General features: G+C 39.9%; 2 protein-coding genes across 3 annotated transcripts; both read right to left on the bottom strand.

The window, feature by feature from the left end:
* Positions 1–5,464: 5,464 nt before the first annotated feature.
* LOC145463879 (tripartite motif-containing protein 5-like) lies at positions 5,465–6,147 on the bottom strand. The gene is made up of 2 exons (XM_081447674.1): positions 6,024–6,147; positions 5,465–5,877 (listed from the first exon to the last, which is right to left on the bottom strand). Exons 1-2 carry the CDS (start codon positions 6,145–6,147, stop codon positions 5,465–5,467), a joined length of 537 nt encoding a protein of 178 aa, XP_081303800.1.
* Positions 6,148–8,897: 2,750 nt separating this feature from the next.
* On the bottom strand, positions 8,898–20,548 carry LOC145464130 (uncharacterized). Of its 2 annotated transcripts, none has more exons than XM_081447947.1 (5): positions 19,866–20,548; positions 17,265–17,326; positions 14,665–14,777; positions 11,897–12,825; positions 8,898–9,602 (listed from the first exon to the last, which is right to left on the bottom strand). In XM_081447947.1, exons 2-5 carry the CDS (start codon positions 17,313–17,315, stop codon positions 9,043–9,045), a joined length of 1,653 nt encoding a protein of 550 aa, XP_081304073.1. In that variant the 5' UTR covers positions 17,316–17,326; positions 19,866–20,548; the 3' UTR covers positions 8,898–9,042. The 2 variants fall into 2 exon arrangements, with proteins under 2 accessions (XP_081304073.1, XP_081304072.1); XM_081447946.1 differs by having other exon boundaries at positions 19,862–20,547.
* Between the last annotated feature and the right edge of the window lie 1,039 nt (positions 20,549–21,587).

The raw sequence follows: 21,587 nt of genomic DNA on the forward strand, positions 1-21,587 counted from the left end.
GCTACTACTATGGCACAATGCTCGTATGCATCAATACCTCATTTGTGAAGTATATATGAAATAATTCATATTTGAACTGCGGTAGTAGATGAAAGTGAAGATTGATCATCGCAGTAAATTTTCCAATTTAAGCAATTGGAAGGAAGAAGCCTGAAAAAAAATCAGGGCTTCAACTGGATTCGAACCCGTGACCTCCGCGATACCGGCGCTCAAGTTGGATTTCCGGTATCGAAGAGAGGTGCTTGTTCCAGCGTTGAACGATGTTTCAGATTTGGCTCAGTGGTGCCAGGTTGGAGTAATGATGGTTATAGTACATTAACTCTCCGTGTAAACTAAAACATACTGTTGAACGGGGTCTACTTGTTTGGTAGTGAGGGTAATGATTACTCTGTAAGTCTTACGTTATATCAATATCAGTACCCTAGTTACGCTTCTGTCGTATCTACTAAAGGTACATTTTCATCTTTGCACAACAAATCAAAGAATTATTGGGGCTTTGATGTTTTGTTTGACCCCCCTGTTTCTATAATTAAAGGCATCAGGTACCTTATTGAGGCTGCCATAAGTGGTCCTGACTGTTTTAGCGGAAGGAATGGTAATAGCCATGTTGAGAGTTCAGGGGTTACATTTAAATTTGATGATTGGTGTGGTACCACTGGAGTAAAACAGGGACAACTTCCTGAAATTATCTTTAGCCTACAAGAGTAAATATTACAACAATGGGGCAGTCCGTTTGTTTTTCTTTCTTTTTCTATAAATAAACAGGAACGGGAGTAAAAAGTACAATTAATTTTTCGCCACCACTTCTACAACATTTCTGTGTTTAGTTGTCCTTGTTACGCTAAATAACAGCTGTGTTTCCATAGGTAATCGTATGAATGCAAGCTCAATTATGAATTTACACTACGAGTCATATTTGAAAATTCTCTCAAAATTGCACAAGCCTTTAGGGGAGTGCAATTTGAAAGAATTTTCAAACATCACGAGTAGTGTAAATCCTTTATTGCTTGAGCTTTCATACGATTACTCAAATATCATCTGACTGAGAAAATTCCGAACGCGCGCGCATTTATTTGCACTGCAGTACAAATTTAAAAGTAACGATAAAATTGGCCTACTCTCAGGCAATCACAAAGAAGAAATTTTGTCAGTCATAAAATAAAGCTAGTAATTCCATGTAATAGCTTTAACGTATCTTAGGACAAAGATTTTCTAGCACTCGCCGTCAGAGGTTCGTAACGTGAGGTGTCGCCCACTCACATGAAAAAAAAAAAAGATTCTCATGTTTTATGACCGTGACTTATCACGCGACCATTCTCGAGTTGAAAAACTATTGATTTGCACAGTGTTTGGGTCGGACATTCTCGCCCATATCAACTATCTTTTTTTCTCGGAAGTTCTCCCGCGTTTAGAGATGAGCCAAACTCGCGTTTTAGGTGCGGGAATCCCAGCCAATACTTGCCTAACTTTTTAAAGATGCTACTTTTAGCCCTGCCCCAAATCTACACACGTGTATTTCACTTGTGGAAGTCTATCAATTTGGAAAGTGCTTGAGTGAGAGACTCTCGCCACTATCAACTTTCTTTTCTCTCGTAAGTTCTCGCGCGTTTAAAGAGACGCCACACTCGCGTTCTACGTGCAGGGATCCCTCACAAAGCTTACCTAACTTTTTAAACGAGCTGCTTTTATCCCTCCCACAAATCTACACACGTGTATTTCACTTGTTGAAGTCTTTCGATTTGGACAGTGCTTGGGTGAGAAATTCTCGCCCATATCAACTTTCTTTTCTCTCGTAAGTTCTCGCGCGTTTAGAGATGCGCCATAGTCGCGTTTTAGGAGCGGGAATCCCAGCCAACGCTTACCTAACTTTTTAAAGATGCTACTTTTAGCCCTGCCCCAAATCTACACACGTGTATTTCACTCGTGGAAGCCTATGGATTTGGAGAGTGCTAGGGATGGACATTCTTAACCATATCAGCTTTCTATTCTCTCGTAATTTCTCGCGCGTTTAGAGATGCGTCACACTCGAATTTTAAGTGTAGGAGTGTCAACCAATGTTTACCTAACCTTTTAAAGATGCTGCTTTTAGCCCTCCCCAAAATCTGCACACGTGTATTTCACTTGTGGAAGTCTATCGATTTGGACAGTGTTTGGGTGAGAGATTCTCGCCCATATCAACTTTCTTTTCGCTCGGAAGTTCTCGCGTGTTTAGAGATGCGCCACTCTCGCGTTTTAGGTGCCAGAATTCCAACTAATGCTTATCTAACTTTTTAAAGATGCTACTTTTAGCCCTGCCTAAAATCTACACACGTGTTTTTCACTTGTGAATAACTATCGATTTGCACAGTGTTTGGGTTGGACATTCCTGCCCATATCAACTTTCTTTTCTCTCGTAAGTTCTCGCGCCTTTACAGATGCGCCATACTAACGTTTTAGAGGCAGGGATCCCAACCAATGCTACCTAACTTTTTAAAAACTCTACTTTCGGCCCTCCACCAAATCTACACACGTGTATTTCACTTGTGAAAAACTATTGATTTGCACAGTGTTTGGGTTGGACATTCTCACCCATATCAACTTTCTTTTCTCTCGTAAGTTTTCGCGCGTTTAGAGATGCCCCACACTCGCGTTTTAGGTGCAGGGATCTCAACCAATGCTTACCTAACTTTTTAAAGATGCTACTTTTAGCCCTGCCTTAAATCTACACACTTATTTTACTTGTGGAAGTCTATCGATTTGGACAGTGCTTGGGTGAGAGACTCTCGCCACTATCAACTTTCTTTTCCCTCATAAGTTCTCGCCTGTTTAGAGATGCGCCACACTCGCGTTTTAAGTGCAGGGATCCTAACCAATACTAACCTAACTTTTTAACGGTGCTGCTTTTAGGCCTACCCCAAATCTACACAGGTGCATTTCACTTGTTAAAGTCTTTCGATTTGGACAGTGGTATGGTGAGAGATCCTTGCCCATACAAACTTTCTTTTCTTTCGTAAGTTCTCACGCGTTTAGAGATGCGCCACACTCGCGTTTTAAGTGCGGGAATCCCAACCAATGCTTACCTAACTTTTTAAAGATGCTACTTTTAGCCCCCCCCCCCTCCCCCCAAATCTACACACGTGTATTTCACTTGTTAAAGTCTTTCGATTTGGACAGTGCTTGGGTTGGAGATTCGCACCCGTATTAACTTTCTTTGCTCTTGTAAGTTTTCGCGCGGTTAGAGATGCCCCACACTCGCGTTTTAGGTGCAGGGATCCCAACCAATGCTTACCTAACTTTTTAAAGATGCTACTTTTAGCCCTGCCTTAAATCTACCCACTTATTTCACTTGTGGAAGTCTATCGATTTGGACAGTGCTTGGGTGAGAGACTCTCGCCACTATCAACTTTCTTTTCTCTCATAAGTTCTCGGCTGTTTAGAGATGCGCCACACTCGCGTTTTAGGTGCAGGGATCCTAACCAATGCTAACCTAACTTTTTAAAGGTGCTGCTTTTAGCCCTCCGCGAAATCTACACAGGTGCATTTCACTTGTTCAAGTCTTTCGATTTGGACAGTGGTATGGTGAGAGATCCTTGCCCATATAAACTTTCTTTTCTCTCATAAGTTCTCGCGCGTTTAGAGATGCGCCACACTCGCGTTTTAGGTGCGGGAATCTGAACCAATGCTTACCTAACTTTCTAAAGATGCTACTTTTAGCCCTGCCCCAAATCTACACACGTGTTTTTCACTTGTGAAAAACTATCGATTTGCACAGTGTTTGGGTTGGAGATTCACACCCATATTAACTTTCTTTGCTCTTGTAAGTTTTCGCGCGGTTAGAGATGTGCCACACTCGCGTTTTAGGTGCAGGGATCCCAACCAATGCTTACCTAACTTTTTAAAGATGTTACTTTTAGCCCTGCCTTAAATCTACCCACTTATTTTACTTGTGGAAGTCTATCGATTTGGACAGTGCTTGGGTGAGAGACTCTCGCCACTATCAACTTTCTTTTCTCTCATAAGTTTTCGCCTGTTTAGAGATGCGCCACACTCGCGTTTTAAGTGCAGGGATCCTAACCAATGCTAACCTAACTTTTTAAAGGTGCTGCTTTTAGCCCTCCGCGAAATCTACACAGGTGCATTTCACTTGTTAAAGTCTTTCGATTTGGACAGTGGTATGGTGAGAGATCCTTGCCCATATAAACTTTCTTTTCTCTCGTAAGTTCTCGCGCGTTTAGAGATGCGCCACACTCGCGTTTTAGGTGCGGGAATCTGAACCAATGCTTACCTAACTTTTTAAAGATGCTACTTTTAGCCCTGCCCCAAATCTACACACGTGTTTTTCACTTGTGAAAAACTATCGATTTGCACAGTGTTTGGGTTGGAGATTCACACCCATATTAACTTTCTTTGCTCTTGTAAGTTTTCGCGCGGTTAGAGATGTGCCACAGTTGCGTTTTAGGTGCAGGGATCCCAACCAATGCTTACCTAACTTTTTAAAGATGTTACTTTTAGCCCTGCCTTAAATCTACACACTTATTTCACTTGTGGAAGTCTATCGATTTGGACAGTGCTTGGGTGAGACTCTCGCCACTATCAACTTTCTTTTCTCTCGTAAGTTTTCGCGCGTTTAGAGATGCCCCACACTCGCGTTTTAGGTGCAGGGATCTCAACCAATGCTTATCTAACTTTTTAAAGGTGCTACTTTAAGCCCTCCCCCAAATCTACAGACGTTTATTTCACCTGTGGGGGCCTTTCAATTTGGACAGTGCTTGGGTGAGAGATTCTCACCCATATCAACTTTTTTTTCTCTTGTAAGTTCTTCCGCGTTTAGAGATGCGCCACAGTCGCGTTTTAGGTACAGGGATCCCAACCAATGCTTACTTAAGTTTTTAAAAATGCTACGTTTAGCTTTGCTTTAAATCTACACACGTGTTTTTCACTTGTGGAAAACTATCGATTTGCACAGTGCTTGGGTTGGAGATTCCCGCCCATACAAACTTTCTTTTCTCTTGTTAGTTTTCGCGCGTTTAGAGATGCGCCACAGTTGCGTTTTAGGTGCAGGGATCCCAACCAATGCCTACTTAACTTTTTAAAGATGCTACTTTTAGTCCTACTTCAAATCTACACACTTTTATTTCACTTGTGGAAGTCTATCGATTTGAACAGTCCTTGGGTGAGAGACTCCCGCCAGTATTAACTTTCGTTTTTCTCGTAAGTTTTCGCGCGTTTAGAGATGCCCCACACTCGCGTTTTAGGTGCAGGGATCTCAACCAATGCTTACCTGACTTTTTTAAGGTGCTACTTTAAGCCCTCCCCCAAATCTACACACGTTTACTTCACTTGTGGAAGTCTATCGATTTGGACAGTGCTTGGGTGAGAGATTCATGCCCATATCAACTTTGCGATGAAATGTTCTGCAAATCTGTGTAGGTTTTGGTTGACGGCAGCGACTTGTTCTTGAATATGAATGTAGTTCTCGTCAAGTTCAGCTATTTTTGTTTTTCTTCTGTTGCGCCTTTTGTTTTTGCAATTCAATCGCTGATTTCACTTGTAACTTGCGCTCAGTTGCAGCTACTTCCAAAAGCATCTTGGCATGACCGTCGTGATCTGTTAAAGCACAGGCGTTGAAAATGGCAACTTCACAGTCCTTGCAAAAGAACTTCAACTCTTCTTTTTCTTGGTGTTTCTGCTGGCAAAATGCTGGTCGTTTTAACACTTCCTCGATGTCTTGATCTTGAAAGTCTTTCAGCGCTAGCACACGGTGTTCTTTACTAGCTCGGATTATGTTGTGTGCGGTAATACAGTCGTCACCCCAGAATGCACAACACTGGAAACAGTACAAACTCTGTGCGTTTCTTTTGTCGCAGTTTCCACATTTCACTCCGGTGGAGCTACACTCTTTGATTGCCAACACATCTAGCAAACTGTTGATGCGACAGTTGGTCGGTAAGTCCTTCAGATTTCCACTCCGTTAGGGACTCCACTCTCTCTTCTACATTCTGGGCAAGCTATGAAATCATGGCGGCCACTCGTTCGTAAAATACCGTTCAAGCAGTAAAGACAAAAACTGTGTAAACATGGCAGCTGTTTTGGATCTGTGATTGTGGTCATGCACACAGAACAGGATACTTCTTCGTGAAGATTGTTTAGCAAGGTTTGTATATCCATGATTAAAGGCAGAGAGACAAACTGGGTCTCGAGATGACAACGCCTCCAGCAATGGAGCCTTGTGACATAAAAATACCGTACTTATCAGGCTTTTAATATTGACCAGTCACAAGAGGTTTGACTTTCTGTAATGTCTGACTTCTTAGAATTGTTTACACTTTGATTACCAAGATTCCTAGGAATCCTCAGAATAGCGTGACCTATGAAGACGATTGCGAAACAGCGAGCTGCCTTTACAGGTTATAGACTTTCTGCATCAGTCTATATGCATCTTTTTGTTGGAAAACCATCTCCATCAAATCTCCATCACTTGTCTCTGATGAACTGAAGATGTTCTTTGGTTTCTTTAAGAAATTTATCGAAATTGTCTACAATTCAGGAATAAACATTCCCGGGAAGAGGGGGGAGGGGAAGTTTGGGTACTAGGAAGCAGATGTTAGATGTAATATTTTCAAAGCCAATCAGTTCCTTGTAATCAATATTCAGAGGTATACTGTAAGGGTGGTTGTTTATAAGGCACCGTCAACACTGCGCCGGAGAAATTTGAAAACGCAGCTCTATTTCTACGGTTTGGCCTTCCGTCCACACTAATCCGTCACAAAAACGGAGCTTTTCGAAACCACGCCTCAAACCGGGGGAATTTGAAAACGCCGGCTTTGCGTTTTCGTGTGGACGCAAAACATTTTGAAAACGGAGCTTTTCGAAAACGATGACGTCACGATCATCATGTGATATTCCTTGACCGAGTTTTCCTGGAACACAAATCCAAAATGACCGGTGATTGTTGCGTTTTTAAATTTCTCCGGCGTAGTGTGGATGGTGCCTAAGAATGATTTCGTTTTGATCTCTTTAACCCGAGACCGGCATGGTTGATATTACTCAATGATTTCCTGGAATAACTTGAGCAAGTAATTCTCGTATTTGTCCCTATTTCGGTTTTTTTTCAAATGGACTCTTGCAACATGTCCTCGAATAAGAATTATAATCATGCTTTACTTATTTCACTAGTGTTACGCTTTTTTCACAAGTGTGAACATGCTTTTCTCATCAGTGTTGAGCTTATTTCAAAAGTGTGAACCAGGCTTAACTAGTGAGCCGACTTTCTTCGATTTTATCTTGTTGTTGACTTTCAAAACACTGCTTGCTAACCGTTAGCTTTAAGTTTTTCTACATCGTTTTGTTGCTTGTGGTTAACTTTATTTTGTCCAAATGAATTGTGTCATTTTTGTATTGCTCTTTGGTGTTGTTTTATTTAATTTTTAAAACGATGATGAAAATTTAGAAAGAAAACTATTTTGGATTTGTGTAAACTCGTTCGAAGGAATGTATGTAAATTTTTTATGCGCAAGCGTCTCTTGATGCGAACTGCGCAAGTCGTTATATGAGCATAAATTTCTAGATCGTAGTGGTTCCAATCTGGTCATTATAAAAGAACGCTGGGAAGATCTCAGGGCTAGACTTGTTGAGAGTTTTTAACATCTTTGTAATCGTAAAGATCTAAGAGAGTAGAGTGGAGTTGAAAGCTGATTAAAGTAGTTGAAACCTCTCAAGATCTGAACTGATATTCAATTTTGTAAAGAGAAACAGAGTTAATCCTTAGCAAAGTTTTTCTTTCACAACATTTCTGTTTTTTACTTTTTTCAATTGCTACATCTTTTCTGTTTTAATCTCTATTGGGATATCTGTTCCTCTTTAAGGTTTGCTAAGTTCAAGTTCACCAAACAATCGGGGAGGGGGAGGGTATTTCCTTATATGGGCTATGTAGGTATGTGTGGCCCCAAAGGGTAGGGTTTTAGTAAGTAAGTAAGTAAGTAAGTAGCAACTTTATTTACAGAGGGTAACACATAACAGTAAAAAACTGACGAACCAGTGGCCCTCTATCCTAAGTTAAAAATTAAAAACTATTTACACTTATAAGGTAATAAAAATTACAGTATTTTTTTTTTCAGCCGTTTTTGTCATAAATAGGGTATGGTTTTAGCACTGTAGCCTTGAATTGGGTAAGTTTCTTAGAAGAAGCTTTTTTTCATCATTATCAATAAGACCGTCGACAAACGCTCTTCGTAACTTATGGTTAGGGCAACTGTGCCAGCAGATTTTGGTCATAAATAGGGCAAGCGTTTTGGGAAGTGGGCTGCAAACCCCCACCCAACTTTTCTGGGAGTGGTTCCCCGGGACCCAGCAGCATCGAGTTAAAAAGTGAGTGTTGCTGTTCAGTGTTAAATGACCGAGAACACTCTCCACCTCCTTCACAAAGTCAGTGTTAACGGAGCTAACAAATTCAGCTGAGTTTTCAATGTATTTATTTTGTTATCGCTGCAATCCTACTGACAAAGACACCGTTCATGAACAATACGGGGCTACCTTGATTGCCCTTTCTTTTTTTAGTACACTCGAACCTCTACAATGTATGTCGACTCCAATGGAGAAGTTCCCGAAGAAGTGCTGAGTCTCCGTTTTAGGGAGGAGTCGGTATCATAGATGTAAAGATAAATGAATTTAGTTTTCTCTGACACTATGTGAACTGTCCGTATTAAATTTAGGTGGTTTGCAACCATTTCCGAGAGATCCAAGTGACAATGAACTTGGTGGCCATGTTGGATGATAGGAAAAATAAGGCTAACAAGAATTCTTTTGAGAATGGTAATTCAAGATGGCGGCGATGACTGTTGCGTTTTTCGTATTATGCTGATGTCCATAACTGAGAGGTTCGACTGTATTATGATTTAGAATAATTTGCGGAATAATAATGTTACAACCTTAGTTTTCATATATAGTGTGATGTGAGGATTATATTTCATATATTGTTCATAACTGTGATGTGAGGATTAAGTAAATGTCTAAGGTTTCTCACGGCAGTTTCTAGCAGCATGCTACAGTAACAAATTAAAGTTCTCATGGGCGCCAGGGTGGCTTAACTGGTTCATCGGTCACCAGGCCGGCCAGCTTCTTGTTGTATGCGTTGACTTTATCATTCATTTTCGATATACAAGTCGGGGAGAATGGCTCCCCCAAAACTGCGGCGTTGCACCCGAATTGCTGCAAAAACTGCTCCACGTTTGACTTGTGTGTGGGAATCGCCGTCTTTCCTTGCTTTTTGTAATCGAGCCACATTTTCATGGCGAATTCAGGGTCGCGGAATTTTTCGCCAAAGTGCACCAATCCAGGTCTAACATTAGGAGGAAGGCGTTCCCGGATCAATCTCATCGCGTTAAACATCCTCCACATGTACTTGGTCATCTTAAGGAAGCATTCCTCCAGAGGGATTCCCCCGCAGTGGTTGTACTCTTTGTTTGCCTCTCCCCAGTTTTCAATCATGGACACCCACAAGTCGCTAGTTGTTAGTGCTGTCTTCAAGCTCACAATCTTCATCTGTGTGACTCCCACTACGTGACGTATGGCGCCTCGGGTATGGTAGGCTTCTGCTGCATAGATCAGGGCCTTTGCCAGATCACCTATGGACGTCAATGAAATAACATGTTTAGTTGACTTTTAGATGCTACCCATGCAAACCAGATTATTCATTATACACATCGAGGGCAGCAGTCGTTAGTCCTTCTAATGGACTGTACTGGGAGGCTACGCCCGAAAGGGGTCCTTTTCCAGACTGGAGGTACATGAAAGGGTAGGGTTTTCACGATCTGAACTATAGAAAAAAGTAATAAAATCTTTCAAATAGGTGTCAAAAGGGCCTTTCAAAATACCACGTGCAGTTATATTGCCGTCGAAGAGGGTTTGGCAGTAACCACTAGGGGATATTTTTAGGGTAGGAATTTTCCAGTGGACCTTTTTTGGGAAAAAAGATTTTTTGCAAGAATTTTTTAGGGTCGGTGAGAGGTATGTAAAAGGGTTATCATTTTCGTCGGAGAGTATGCGAAAGGATAACCTTTTCTGTCAAAACATGTTATATAAAATGGTACGGATTGGACCTCGGCGCAGAACCTTCAAGTATAACACTTTGTTAATTGAGTAGCTCTCCCAGGGGGAAAGGGGAAGCAATTGTAAACGATCACCTTCGACTCTTAGGTTCCTAGTTGGATTTGATTAAAGCTTGATTCCATATATTTATATATGTCTTAAAAGGCATTTGTCATATTGAAAACAAGTGAAGAGGACTTTAGTTCTCAGTTAAGGTTACAGTATACCTTCAAGGGTTCTCGCGTGCAAGCGATGTAGCGCGTGCAGTTTAAGATGTAGATACCTAAACCCCTATATCAAATTAAAGCTTATAGCTGGCTATCAAATTATACCAAGACTTTTGAAATAAAACGAATTGTCGAATTTTTCACGACCACTAAATGCGAGGGCCCGAATCACCTTTCGAAAGCTTCAAGTCAAAGCGAATTTCGTTTTTCGCCAATTTAATGTTTTCCTCTGTTTCAAGGCCCAAAGCGCTTAAAAAAGATGTCTGCGTTTTGGCATATTCAATTGCAGTAAAAAGTTACAGAACATTTTCGAAATAGGATTAAAAAATATGTGAGGTGATGGTACAAAAATCGCTCTCGAAGAAAAAAGTATTTCGAAATTAATAAGTCGCAGACACGTTTATGTAGTTTATATGTTAAACTAGCTACTGTCCAAATTTGAGGGCAATTGAACAAATTCCCTTTGAGTTATAACTCTTTAAAGTGTCTGCTTCAAGCGAAAAAATTTATTCGAGAAAACAGCACTGAGAAAAATCTTCTGCTTCGCAAACAAACTCCGCCGACAAATGCCTTCAACTGAGTTCTCAGAGCCAATCAGTGCAGGGACAGTTTACTACCGTTAACCTCCTGGTGAAATTTCCGCACGAATCTCCAAAAACCCCTTGTGTTTCGCAATGCGCTCAAGGCGCCGAAGGCGGAGAGATAATTTTTCTGTAGCTCGGTTTTTCTTGAAGCTGCTCTAGCAAAATGGGGAAGACTAAAAAGTATAGGAACGCTAGAGTGGCTGGGCGAGGAAAACAAACAAAAGAAAGAAAGCGCGGCGGAGCAACTGTGTGTGGTCAACTGTGCATGGATAATATTTCAAATGGTCTCAATGAGTCTGACGATTCGTCAATATCGGACTCATCAGAAGAGTCTCTGTTAACATCTTTGTTATTGCTGTCAAGTTCCGAAATTTTTACAGAACCTTTCTTTTCTCTTACCACGATTTTTTTGCCCGCCTTACACGATAGCTATAGCTTCATCCGCGTGGCGAACTTTCGCTTCTTCACTCATTGATTTATTTTCATTCGTTCTTCGCTATTTTCGCTTTTTCGAACTGGTCCATGTTCTTAACGTGGTCTATGTTTACTTATAACTTAACAGAGTTACACCTTATACCAAAAATGCTAACAACAATGCTGATCAACTGAGTAGTCAACTCGTGACATCCATACCGCGAAAATCGTCTCGGTTGATTGCATACGCGCCATAGGGCTGTCAATCAAGAAGTAAACTTTTACTTCCGGCGAAAACGTAAAACCGCCATTTCTCCGCCAATATTTAGCCTTTTTCAATTTTTTTTTTCAGAAATTAGAGATTATTCTTCGACCACTATTTCGAACCAAAAATCCAAATTTGAAGAAAATTGCCGACCCGAAGGTATACTGTAACCTTAACCGAGCCTTGGTTCCATGTTCAGATGAGGTAAGTGATTCTTTGCGGAGTACAAAGAATTATTTAATCTTTGTAACGTTTTTTAACAAAACTCCATCTTTCTTGGTATTTATCTCAGTTGCTCAACGTACATTCTTATAGGAAGAAAATTGTCTTTTTGTAATTACCCAGAAGTTTTGGATTATATCCGGCAACTGACATCGCTTTTACGAGTTTCTGATATTCATTATTATGGGCTGTTCTGAACGCTTTGGGAGAACTCAATGCGCCTTCAGGTCTCATTGGTACTTTGGCATCCATTGCTTTGAAGGTTTTCAGCCAAACTTCTAGCTGAGTCTTAGATTTGACAGCTGTCATTGCTGTCTCAGCTACATTTACCAGCGCGTGAAAGAAAATTTCGTTGTACTTGAAAACCTTGTAGTACGCACTGGCCAATTCTTGCATTTTGAAATTTATTGTCTGCTCGTTTTTCTCTACACCAGCAGCAAAGGTACCCGGAAGCTTGACAAACAAAAATGGCATGGCGTATTCAAGGGTGAAAGCGTAGACATTGGTGTCAAACACGAGCTCTGACGGTTTGCCAAATCCCTGAGCACCTTGAAAATACGCGTTGAACTTTTCGGTAAGAACGCCAGCATCTTTTCCAACCAGCCCCACGTCGTAGTCTGAGGTACAAGTGGCGCTCCCATAAGGTGCAGGATAGCACACGCCAGAATCAGGGATCGTTATTTTTTTGTCAGCCGTACTTACACAAGGTTGCAACTTGTTACCGCTTTGTACGTAAAGAATGTGTGTCACGAACAGGTATCTTGCAGCTGTGATGTAGAGAAGGTTGAGACAGCTCTGCGCTGTGCGGAATTCACGATTATTTTTTGTGGTGTCCCAATCGTTGTTGCGGACAAAGAACTTCTTTACTCGATCTGCAGCAGCGACGAACGTAGGGGTTCCGAGAAGTCCTTTGAAATCAGGTTGCTTGGTCCATATGTCTTTCGTGGGATCTTTCACAAATTCGTATTTGTCCACAATGTCAGTTTTCATCCAGGCAAGGTCTTGTTGATTTGCGGCGTCACCCAGAGGCAAATTTAAAGCTGGAATACTTGGAAGAAAGAGAGATATATACTATTGTAAATCTATTTTTTTTATTATTTTTATGTATTCGTTTAGTGTATAATAAGTTTTTGGGGACTTGGTATTGCATTTGGTCATTTATTTGAGGAGCTTTTTTTCAAAACTCAGAGCATAAGATGTTTACTCAATAACAGTTACAGAAATGCGTTATTAAAAAGAGATTAGTAGTCCTTCTCAAATGTTTATAGGCAAATGGAAGCCATTTCTGGTTAACTTCGGTCACATATCACGAGCCGTATACTAATTTTATAGGTCTGAAATGGGGTATCGACTTTTTGCTCAGGTTTGAAATAAGGTATGGAAAATCACAGATTTTGGTCTGGAAGAGGGTACAGGTTTCAAGATTCGGGCCGCACAACCCCACCAAAAACGTTTAGAGTACCTCCCGGGGGTCAAATATCGCTTGGTAGATCGAGTGATTAGTTGTGGTCACATGACCAGACGTGATCATTTGACAACAGTACAGCGTTATACACCGACTGTAGCTCCAAGACCTCATCCCTGGTCTGTAATGGCCGCTGTAATTTTTATCTCAACAGCCCCATTGACCTTTTTTAGACGCATGGTCTTAACCCACGGATGATCCTCACCGTCAGTAATGATCGAGTTAACCGTCTCAAGTACATAATCCTACGTGCTGGCAGTTTTGACATTTGGCATGAAAGATGACTACACCCCAGAGTAGGGGGGTGGGGGTACTCTGATATAAAAAAGACGGGGATGCTCGTAGTACTTTTCAGGGGTTAAAAAAGTGGCTCAATATCTGCCGCCTCACAACGTCCCTAGCGGGAGCTTTTACGGTACCGTTTAGGGTGTTGATCGCCCCTCCCTCCCCCCCCCCCCCCGCCCCCCAAAAAGAAAAATGTGACAAGATATAACGTGCTGTTTTAGAATCGGTACCTCTTAGGGGTGAAAAATGTTCAAGCCACGCCCACAGAACAGAATCTTGGTACCTCTTAGGGGGTTCCTTTCAAAATTTTCGACGAGCACCTTCGTCCTATTTATATGGGAGACCCCCCCTCTAGGGACTACACATCTTTGTCTGTTGTAAACGCCATGACTGCTGCTGTGGACTGTTCCGTGGCTTATGGTATATATTGAGAGATGAATTAACGATGCCTAACGATAAACGGGATTGATGGGCTGGAACTACCAGTGGCGTATAACGCTTATTTTCGAAAATTTAAGGTGGTTGTGGATCCCCTGAACATAATTTTTTCGAACTTTTCAAAAATGTTTCATCTTATTATGCTTTTCACAATTCAGTGATACAAAATAGGGGTCACCGAGCTCGTTTTTGGGTTATTAGCACTGAAAACTACAATTAAGGGTGTTTCTAACAGGTTGTACTGTTGGTATGGTATCCTATTATATGGAAGTGATGGCAATAACTTGTTTACTAACGATTGGGCATTTGTGTGACACCATTGTTGTAGGATCATATTACAAAGTGTGTTAGTATCGATCCATCAAATTATTAGTGATGGAAAGAGCTGGAAACTATTGTTAGCCACCTTAATTGATACAATAAGCCATTTTCGTGTTACCTTGTGTCTCTGTTTCAAAACGAGTCTTAATGCAAAACCTTTCATATGAATTGAAAAGAAGTTTGATTTGCATAAAAATGAACCTGTAGGTGGAACACATTTTCATATGAATGGTTTCGCACGAAGACTTGGTCTGACAGAGGCAAAAGGCAACTCGGAGTGATCTATTGCCGTCGGCGTTAACTGCTATCGGTAAACCAATCAAAGCAGAAGCATCTTGTAATATCGTTATTTATGAGAATGTAAATGTTGATACATACGCGGCATCATTTGCTTTCTGCTGTAAAGGTTCAATGTAGTCATCTGTGGACCATGCAGGCTCTTTCTGGGCAATGTCGATGACCACCGATATTGGATAGAGCTCGTCGCACACCTAACGTGGAAGACAGACAACAAACGGTTAAGAAGTCATCATCTACATTCTTTTAATTTTCTGTGATAGTTTAGGTTGAAGACACACAGACGCACTAAAAGGAAAGAAGAGAAATCATCGTGCAAACTTCAGAGATCAAGTCACACTGAGTAAACTAACACTAGGTATAGGTCATCGTATAAATGCGAGTGCAATTAAAGATTTACACTACAAGTGGTATTTGAAAATTCTCTCAAAATTGCGGGAGCCCTCAGGCGACTGTAATTTGAAAGAATCCCAAATATCACGAGTAGTGTAAATCCTTGATTGCTCGAGCTTTCATACGATTACTCATTCTATGACTGAGAAAATTGCGAACGCGTGCGTGTTAATTTGCACTGCAGTACAAATTAAAAATTAACGATAAATTGGCCTGCTCTCAGCCAATCACAATGAATTAATATTCTCAGTCATATAATAAGGCGGGTTACTTGATGTGAGTTATGAGTCATGTAATATACACGGATATGAAAAATACCAAATTTTAAAATGTTCACAGAAGGACTTAAGGGGGTAGGATACCTTAAAATATGGCGATGTTCATGAAAAATTCAATTTCTTGGAAATACCAGGCTTAAGACCCTTGAGGACTTGTCAAAAAAACTCTGAAACGATCTTGCCGAATTTCCTTCCAGATGAGTGTGAAATTTAAGGAAAGTACACAGTGGTATAAGTTTTTTCACGTAGCAACGGCCATAGCAACGACTGTTTACTATAAGAACGTGACCAAAAAAATAGATTATTTTTAACTTATATGAACGAGACTATTTAGAAAAAACTTTTAAGACATGCAAAACTCGATTGGTATAATTATTTGTGAAAAGATTTGCCTCAAATTGCCATCACAGGCTCATTCATTTCCCTTATGAAAAGGAATATTTCCCACAACTGCGGTAACTTTTTACAAAATAGAACAACCATTGCACCCCCTCCCCCGAGATCCAATCTGCACCCCCCGCTATTTGTGGCTCGTTAAATGCTTAATACTTCGCGTAAGAAACTTAAAGTGCATTTTTCTCAAAAGTTTACTTTTGTACCGACTGACTTCGCGCCAACATTTCTACTTTGCAAGGTTTTTAAGTAGAATTCCCGAAACTTGGGCTCATCAAAGACCAATAGTGTCGTGATGTTATAAACCAAAAAAATCGTAACATTTTAAGGTCTATCACGTGACATGAGATGATTTTCCACTGGGTGTGGTAAAAAATAAGGTTATTTCCAAATAAAGCCTGTAAAAAGCACTGAAGATAAGAGTTAACTGTCAAAACTTAGGTTCATTGCACAGAACAAAACAGAAACTTACACGATATGCTTATTTGACAGTCAAATCTTGTTTTGTAGAAGAGCAGGAAGTGTTGGCGTCAATACTATAAAACACTACCTCAAAAGGCTGTAGCTGGTTTCCATAGCAACCCTTTTGAGTAAAACTCTAGAAATTTAATTTCTCTTCTTGAGCGCAATAGCACACAATTGATCTTTCTTCACCATATTTAAACAAACTCTTTGGTCCATTTGAGGGTATCCTACCCCCTTAAAAAAATCCAATCTTTTATAGCGAATGTTCTATCCCCATTCAGAACGCCTGCCTGGAAACTGATAACGATATGAATTTATTGATCGAAACTTTCTCAATCTCATTGATAATTCATCAAGCTTAAACAAGGAAAATCATGACCGTGACGGAGTTTGAATATCTGACCTTAATTTGTTTAGATTTCTACGATTTCATTTCTCTGTTTTCTCCTTAGTTTTTACTGGTTTCGGTTGAGAATATATATCTAGCACTCAAGACCTTATTTGACTACATTTCTAAACACCTCAAAGTTCGTCAAAAATACTTGACTACCCGTCGTATTTTACTCTCTTCTTGTAATATATCATACACGAAAGAGTGTGTTTGACCACGTGCTAAAACACCGAGAAGAAAGCCGAAAATACGACGCGTAGAGGAGTATTTTTGATGAACTTCGAGGTGCTTGGAAATGTGGTGACTTTGTTTGGTAAATCTTCTCAATCGAAACGGAGCAATAAAATTATAAAAATCTATGCCAATTGAGACCAGATAAACACCGTCATGATTAAGGCTTCTATTGTTTAAACTTGCTTAATCATTAACGAGTTTACTTGGAACACTGTGACGCTTTGAATGTTCGAATTTTGCTTTTAGAAGTTTTTGTGTGTGTAAAAAATAAATTAAAAAATGTTCTGAGAGCAGTAATTATCGTCAGGCGGCACCAATATTTAGATTAGGTCGTTGCCACGTGACTATGAATCAACCAATTAGAGCAGGCATTAGTTTGAACTAAAACTCAAGCCACGTAACAAAAAATTTTTTCTGATGGAACGAGGATAAAACATTAGCGCGCCGCGATTGACTTACATAAATCTACTTTCGCCACTACATGCGGCTCGATCAATAATAATATAGAAAACTTGAATAATCCTTACCGCATGTCGATGAGCCATCATGAAAACCAAGAAACTCGCGATAAACATCATCTTTTAAGCACCTGTGCATGCACATAATAAAAATTGCGTTTAATCAAAAGGAATGTGGACAGCGATAGTGGAATAGTGTCATTGAACAGTAGGTAAGTAAGTTAGTGGTAAGTAACTTTATTTAACCAGGGTAGCCCATTCAGCAACGAGGCTGGTATCCATAGGGACCCTGGGGAATAAGATATGTACAATCTATAAGATCTAAAAAATTAAGAATAATTTAGAAATTTAAAATTAGAGTAGAAATAATAAAAACTTTAAAAAACACTTGAAAGGCTAAAATGTACAAATATGATAAAATGTTTATAGATTTCCAAAAGATAAAAATTACAAATAAAAATGCTTAATTATCAAACTTCAAATGCTATTGGCTCTAATTCAAATATGACAGGTAGCTTTTATTTCAGTAAAGTGTTTTAGTTCTGCCTGCAACCATACGAAACCGTGAGTCATACCAGAAATCAAATTACTCATGCATGAGCGCAGCAGAACCAAAAACAAACTCAACTATACGTGGGTTGAGTTTATTGTTTGGTTCTTGTCTTACTCCGAGGATTTTTCTCAGGGTTCTCCGGTTTTCCTTTCTCCTCCAAAACCAACACTCCAAATTCCAATTCGATCAGGATAGAGGACCCGCGTTAAATCTAGTTAAGGCTGATGTGGATTCCTCTCTAAAAATATTGATCTCGGTTAGCAGCAGAGCACCTCTCGCTCACAGTGGAGCTCAATTCCCCAGCAGAACAAAAGACCAAACTGGCTTGGACGATCGAGTCATTTCGTAATTCTGACCGGAAGGGTTTTTAAGAAGTTTTAAAAATTTTCTGAAGGCCTAAGTCTGTTTTCTACTTATAATTATCAGTTTCATTCAAATTCTGAGATTGCACGATTGCTTGAAATAAAACATAGTTAAAAAAGTGTTTTGTTAAAAAAAGAATCTGATAGATTGCACTTTGTATCACTGTTAGGCTTACGCATCACGTCATCTTGAAAGTCTTCACCCATAGTATTCTTTAAAATTTAAAGGACATCACAAAAATGAAATACACCGAAAAAGTAGCCAGAAATAATCAAAAGGAATTTTTGTCCCTGTCAATGTTTCTCATGATTAGCTTCTACCACGCAATATTTCTGATTTGGAACAACGTTAGTAAAACGCAATCTAGAACAGTCGGGCTTAATGTTATAGATAAAGAGGGTTAGCTTTGATGACTGACAACTACTAAGGTCCCGTACACATTACGCTGGAGAAATTTGAAAACGGAGGTTTCACTCGAAAACACATCAAATGTTTACCGCCCACACTACGCCGGTAAAAACGCAACAATCACCGGTCATTTTGGATTTTTGTTTGAGGAAAACTTCCTTCGGGGAAATCATATGATTATCGTCATTACATCGTCCTAAAGCCCCGTTTTCAAAATGTTTTTTTTTCCACAAGGAAAAGAAAAGCCGGCGTTTTTAAATTCCTCCGGTTTGAAGAGCGTTTTCGAAAAGACAGTGAACGGGTCATATAGTGAACGGGTCATTTTGCAATTTATTTGCGTTGGCTGATGGGCTGGCGTTACATATCTTCGCTACACAGTGCTGACGAGCCCCAAGAAGGGCGAAACAGCTGTCCACTGTTGCGATCCTACTTTAACGGTTCTTGTCATATTGGTGTCTCGAAATGTTTTTCATGCAGTATCAGTCTTGCAGTCTATTGCTTGTCTTCATACGTTTTATTGGCTGATCAGATCTCTTGTGGATCCTACGTTGGCAGCGTTTATCGTATGCAGTCCCTTGCAGTTTCTGGTTTCTCATTTTCGAAAAGCTCCGTTTTCGTGACTGATCCGTAGAAATAAAGTTGCCTTTTTAAATTTCTCCGGCGTGAAAGTGTAACAAATTTGTGCGACGCATAAAATATTAACTTGTTTTGAACACTCGGAAAAGAAAATACATTCAATGGGACCTCATCGTGGTTCCTATAAATTGACCGAGGAGTTCAAGGGTAGAACGCTTAAAAGTCAAAGAATGATTGCTTTAACTGGATAATGAACAAAGCCATTATTAACATTATTTTTAACGAAAGCTGTTGAAATGAGATTGGAGAGCGCTTAACGAGCGGCTAAACTTAGGTCAGTTTACGGCTGCCGTTAATCAGTTGCCCTCGTAATCCAAAGGGACGTTGCGTATTTTGATCGGAAGTTTTTTTGTATCAGGTTTTAAAACTTTCTCGAGGTTCGAGTCTTATTTCTACCTATCCTCACTCAAAATCCGAAAAATTCGAATACGATTATGATTGTACGGTTGCTTGAACTGAATGAAATATTGTAAAATTATAAACACAGTGTTAGAAAGAAAATAATCCAATAGATTTTATCAAATCATTTTACTGCTAGATTTTAAAAGCAAAAGTCCTAATAGTTATTAACGTTATGTTTCAGATGTCTTCTCCTGGGAGTACAGCTCAAATCAATTGGCGAACCTAACAATGTTTAAGTGTTTACACTTAATCCTTTTGAAAATATTTATACTGCCATGTTACTGTTAACCTGTTGAAAACTCACCTACCTCCTAAGATGGCAAAAGCTACAACCGGGAAGGCTATCCTCAAATGCTTGTTTCCAGAACAAAACTGCAATTTCAACTGATCAGCCTAAGATCATTAAAATGTTATTGAGGTGTTATTCCTAGGCGGTAGTGGTTAAAGTTTCATAAGGCCATGGACGCTGGTTTTCTAGGGCAAAGTGCAAAGTGATAATCTCGCCACAAGTTGGCGATCTTAATTGAAATCTAAAACTCATTATTTCTCATTCTTGGGGGGCTTTGTTCTAAGAGCAGGTACGAAACAGCGGAGTACACAGTGAGCTTTATTATCTTATCACCGAAAAATGTTCCGCACGGATAGTACCGTGACATAGTACCCCTTAAGCTTGCTAACCGAGTTCGAGGTTTCATTTGCACCGTAAGGGGTTAAAGACTAGCTTTTCCCCCCTTCGATACAGGCAAAAACAAGGATCTGCCACTTGTAGTGCGGACGGAGGAGAAGAAGCTAGCGAGATATTTATTATTTCTCTACTGTGTGTCTGACAGGTTCGGGAAAGCTTCTGGACTCACGCAGAGCGGCTCACTGAAACACTTACGTACGTCAAAAGGAAAATGAATCATTTCGAAATCGTTGCTTAGTCATTAGCACGTCCGTTTTAATACATGTCGTCAACATTTTAAGATAAATAAGAGTTTTACACGTTCAGTTGTCACTCGCCTTGAGAAAAATCGGCAATAAATCAGGTGACATTTGGGCGGGACAAAAAAACAGCTTCAATTTTTAGCGAGCCATGCAGTAAAAGAGAGAGTTTTCACATGACGTCATGGCAGTCATATTGGTGTTCCAAAACACTGAAATGGCGGCCATGTTGGTGCACCAAGCCAATCCTATGGGAGTTGAACTCTTTTGCTTTGTAAGCACTTTCTTTTGTTCCAATAAATTTGTATGGCTGCTGGACACGTGAGTAAATACGCTCTATACGTCCTCTAGATTGACCAATCTCATCTCACGAAGTAACTAAGGGATAATATAATAAGAACATAGTAACAGTGTAAATTTAATAGAACAAGGATCCACCCTAGGTCAAACTTTTTAAAACTCTTCATACGTTTCATATCAGGAGACACGTGACACCTCCTCACTACAGTTATTTCAAAGCAAACCTGTAATAACTTCTATTATTGTATGGAGAAGAGTGTTTTACTGGGAACTAAACCACTCGTAGATTCCATACGCCACTTCATCCGGGACCCGAGTGGCGTATTTTCCGTATGTCACCTTTGTGAGTGTCGTATCGTTCAATGAAGTCACGATTCCCGCCTTTTGCTTTTGTTGAATTGGTTTCTCCATATAATAAAAAGAACATTACACGTTGGCTCGAAGATATGAATTTTATGTTCTCGTGGCAAGAACAATATCTCACTCGTTCGTTTCGCTCACTCGTGAGATATTGTTCTTGCCACTCGAACATAAAATTCATATCTTCTCGCCACCGTGTAATATCCTCTATTTATTTTATATTTATGTTTTTTTCCTTTGATGTATATATGCATTTTACCTTTAAGCTTTTAAACATTTAACTTGACTTTTATTTTAACTTTTAATATATATTCATGCAGGGCCCCACTGAAGAGCATCTTTTAGTGAAGTGGGCTCCCTGTTTAAATATTTTAATTATCATTATTATTAATTTGGACCACTTATTCCAGCAACATATCTTGCGATTAACTCGGTCACATATTTGA

This window comes from Orbicella franksi, chromosome 12 (genome assembly GCF_964199315.1).
Source record: "Orbicella franksi chromosome 12, jaOrbFran1.1, whole genome shotgun sequence".
In the NCBI taxonomy this organism is placed as follows: Eukaryota; Metazoa; Cnidaria; class Anthozoa; order Scleractinia; family Merulinidae; genus Orbicella; species Orbicella franksi.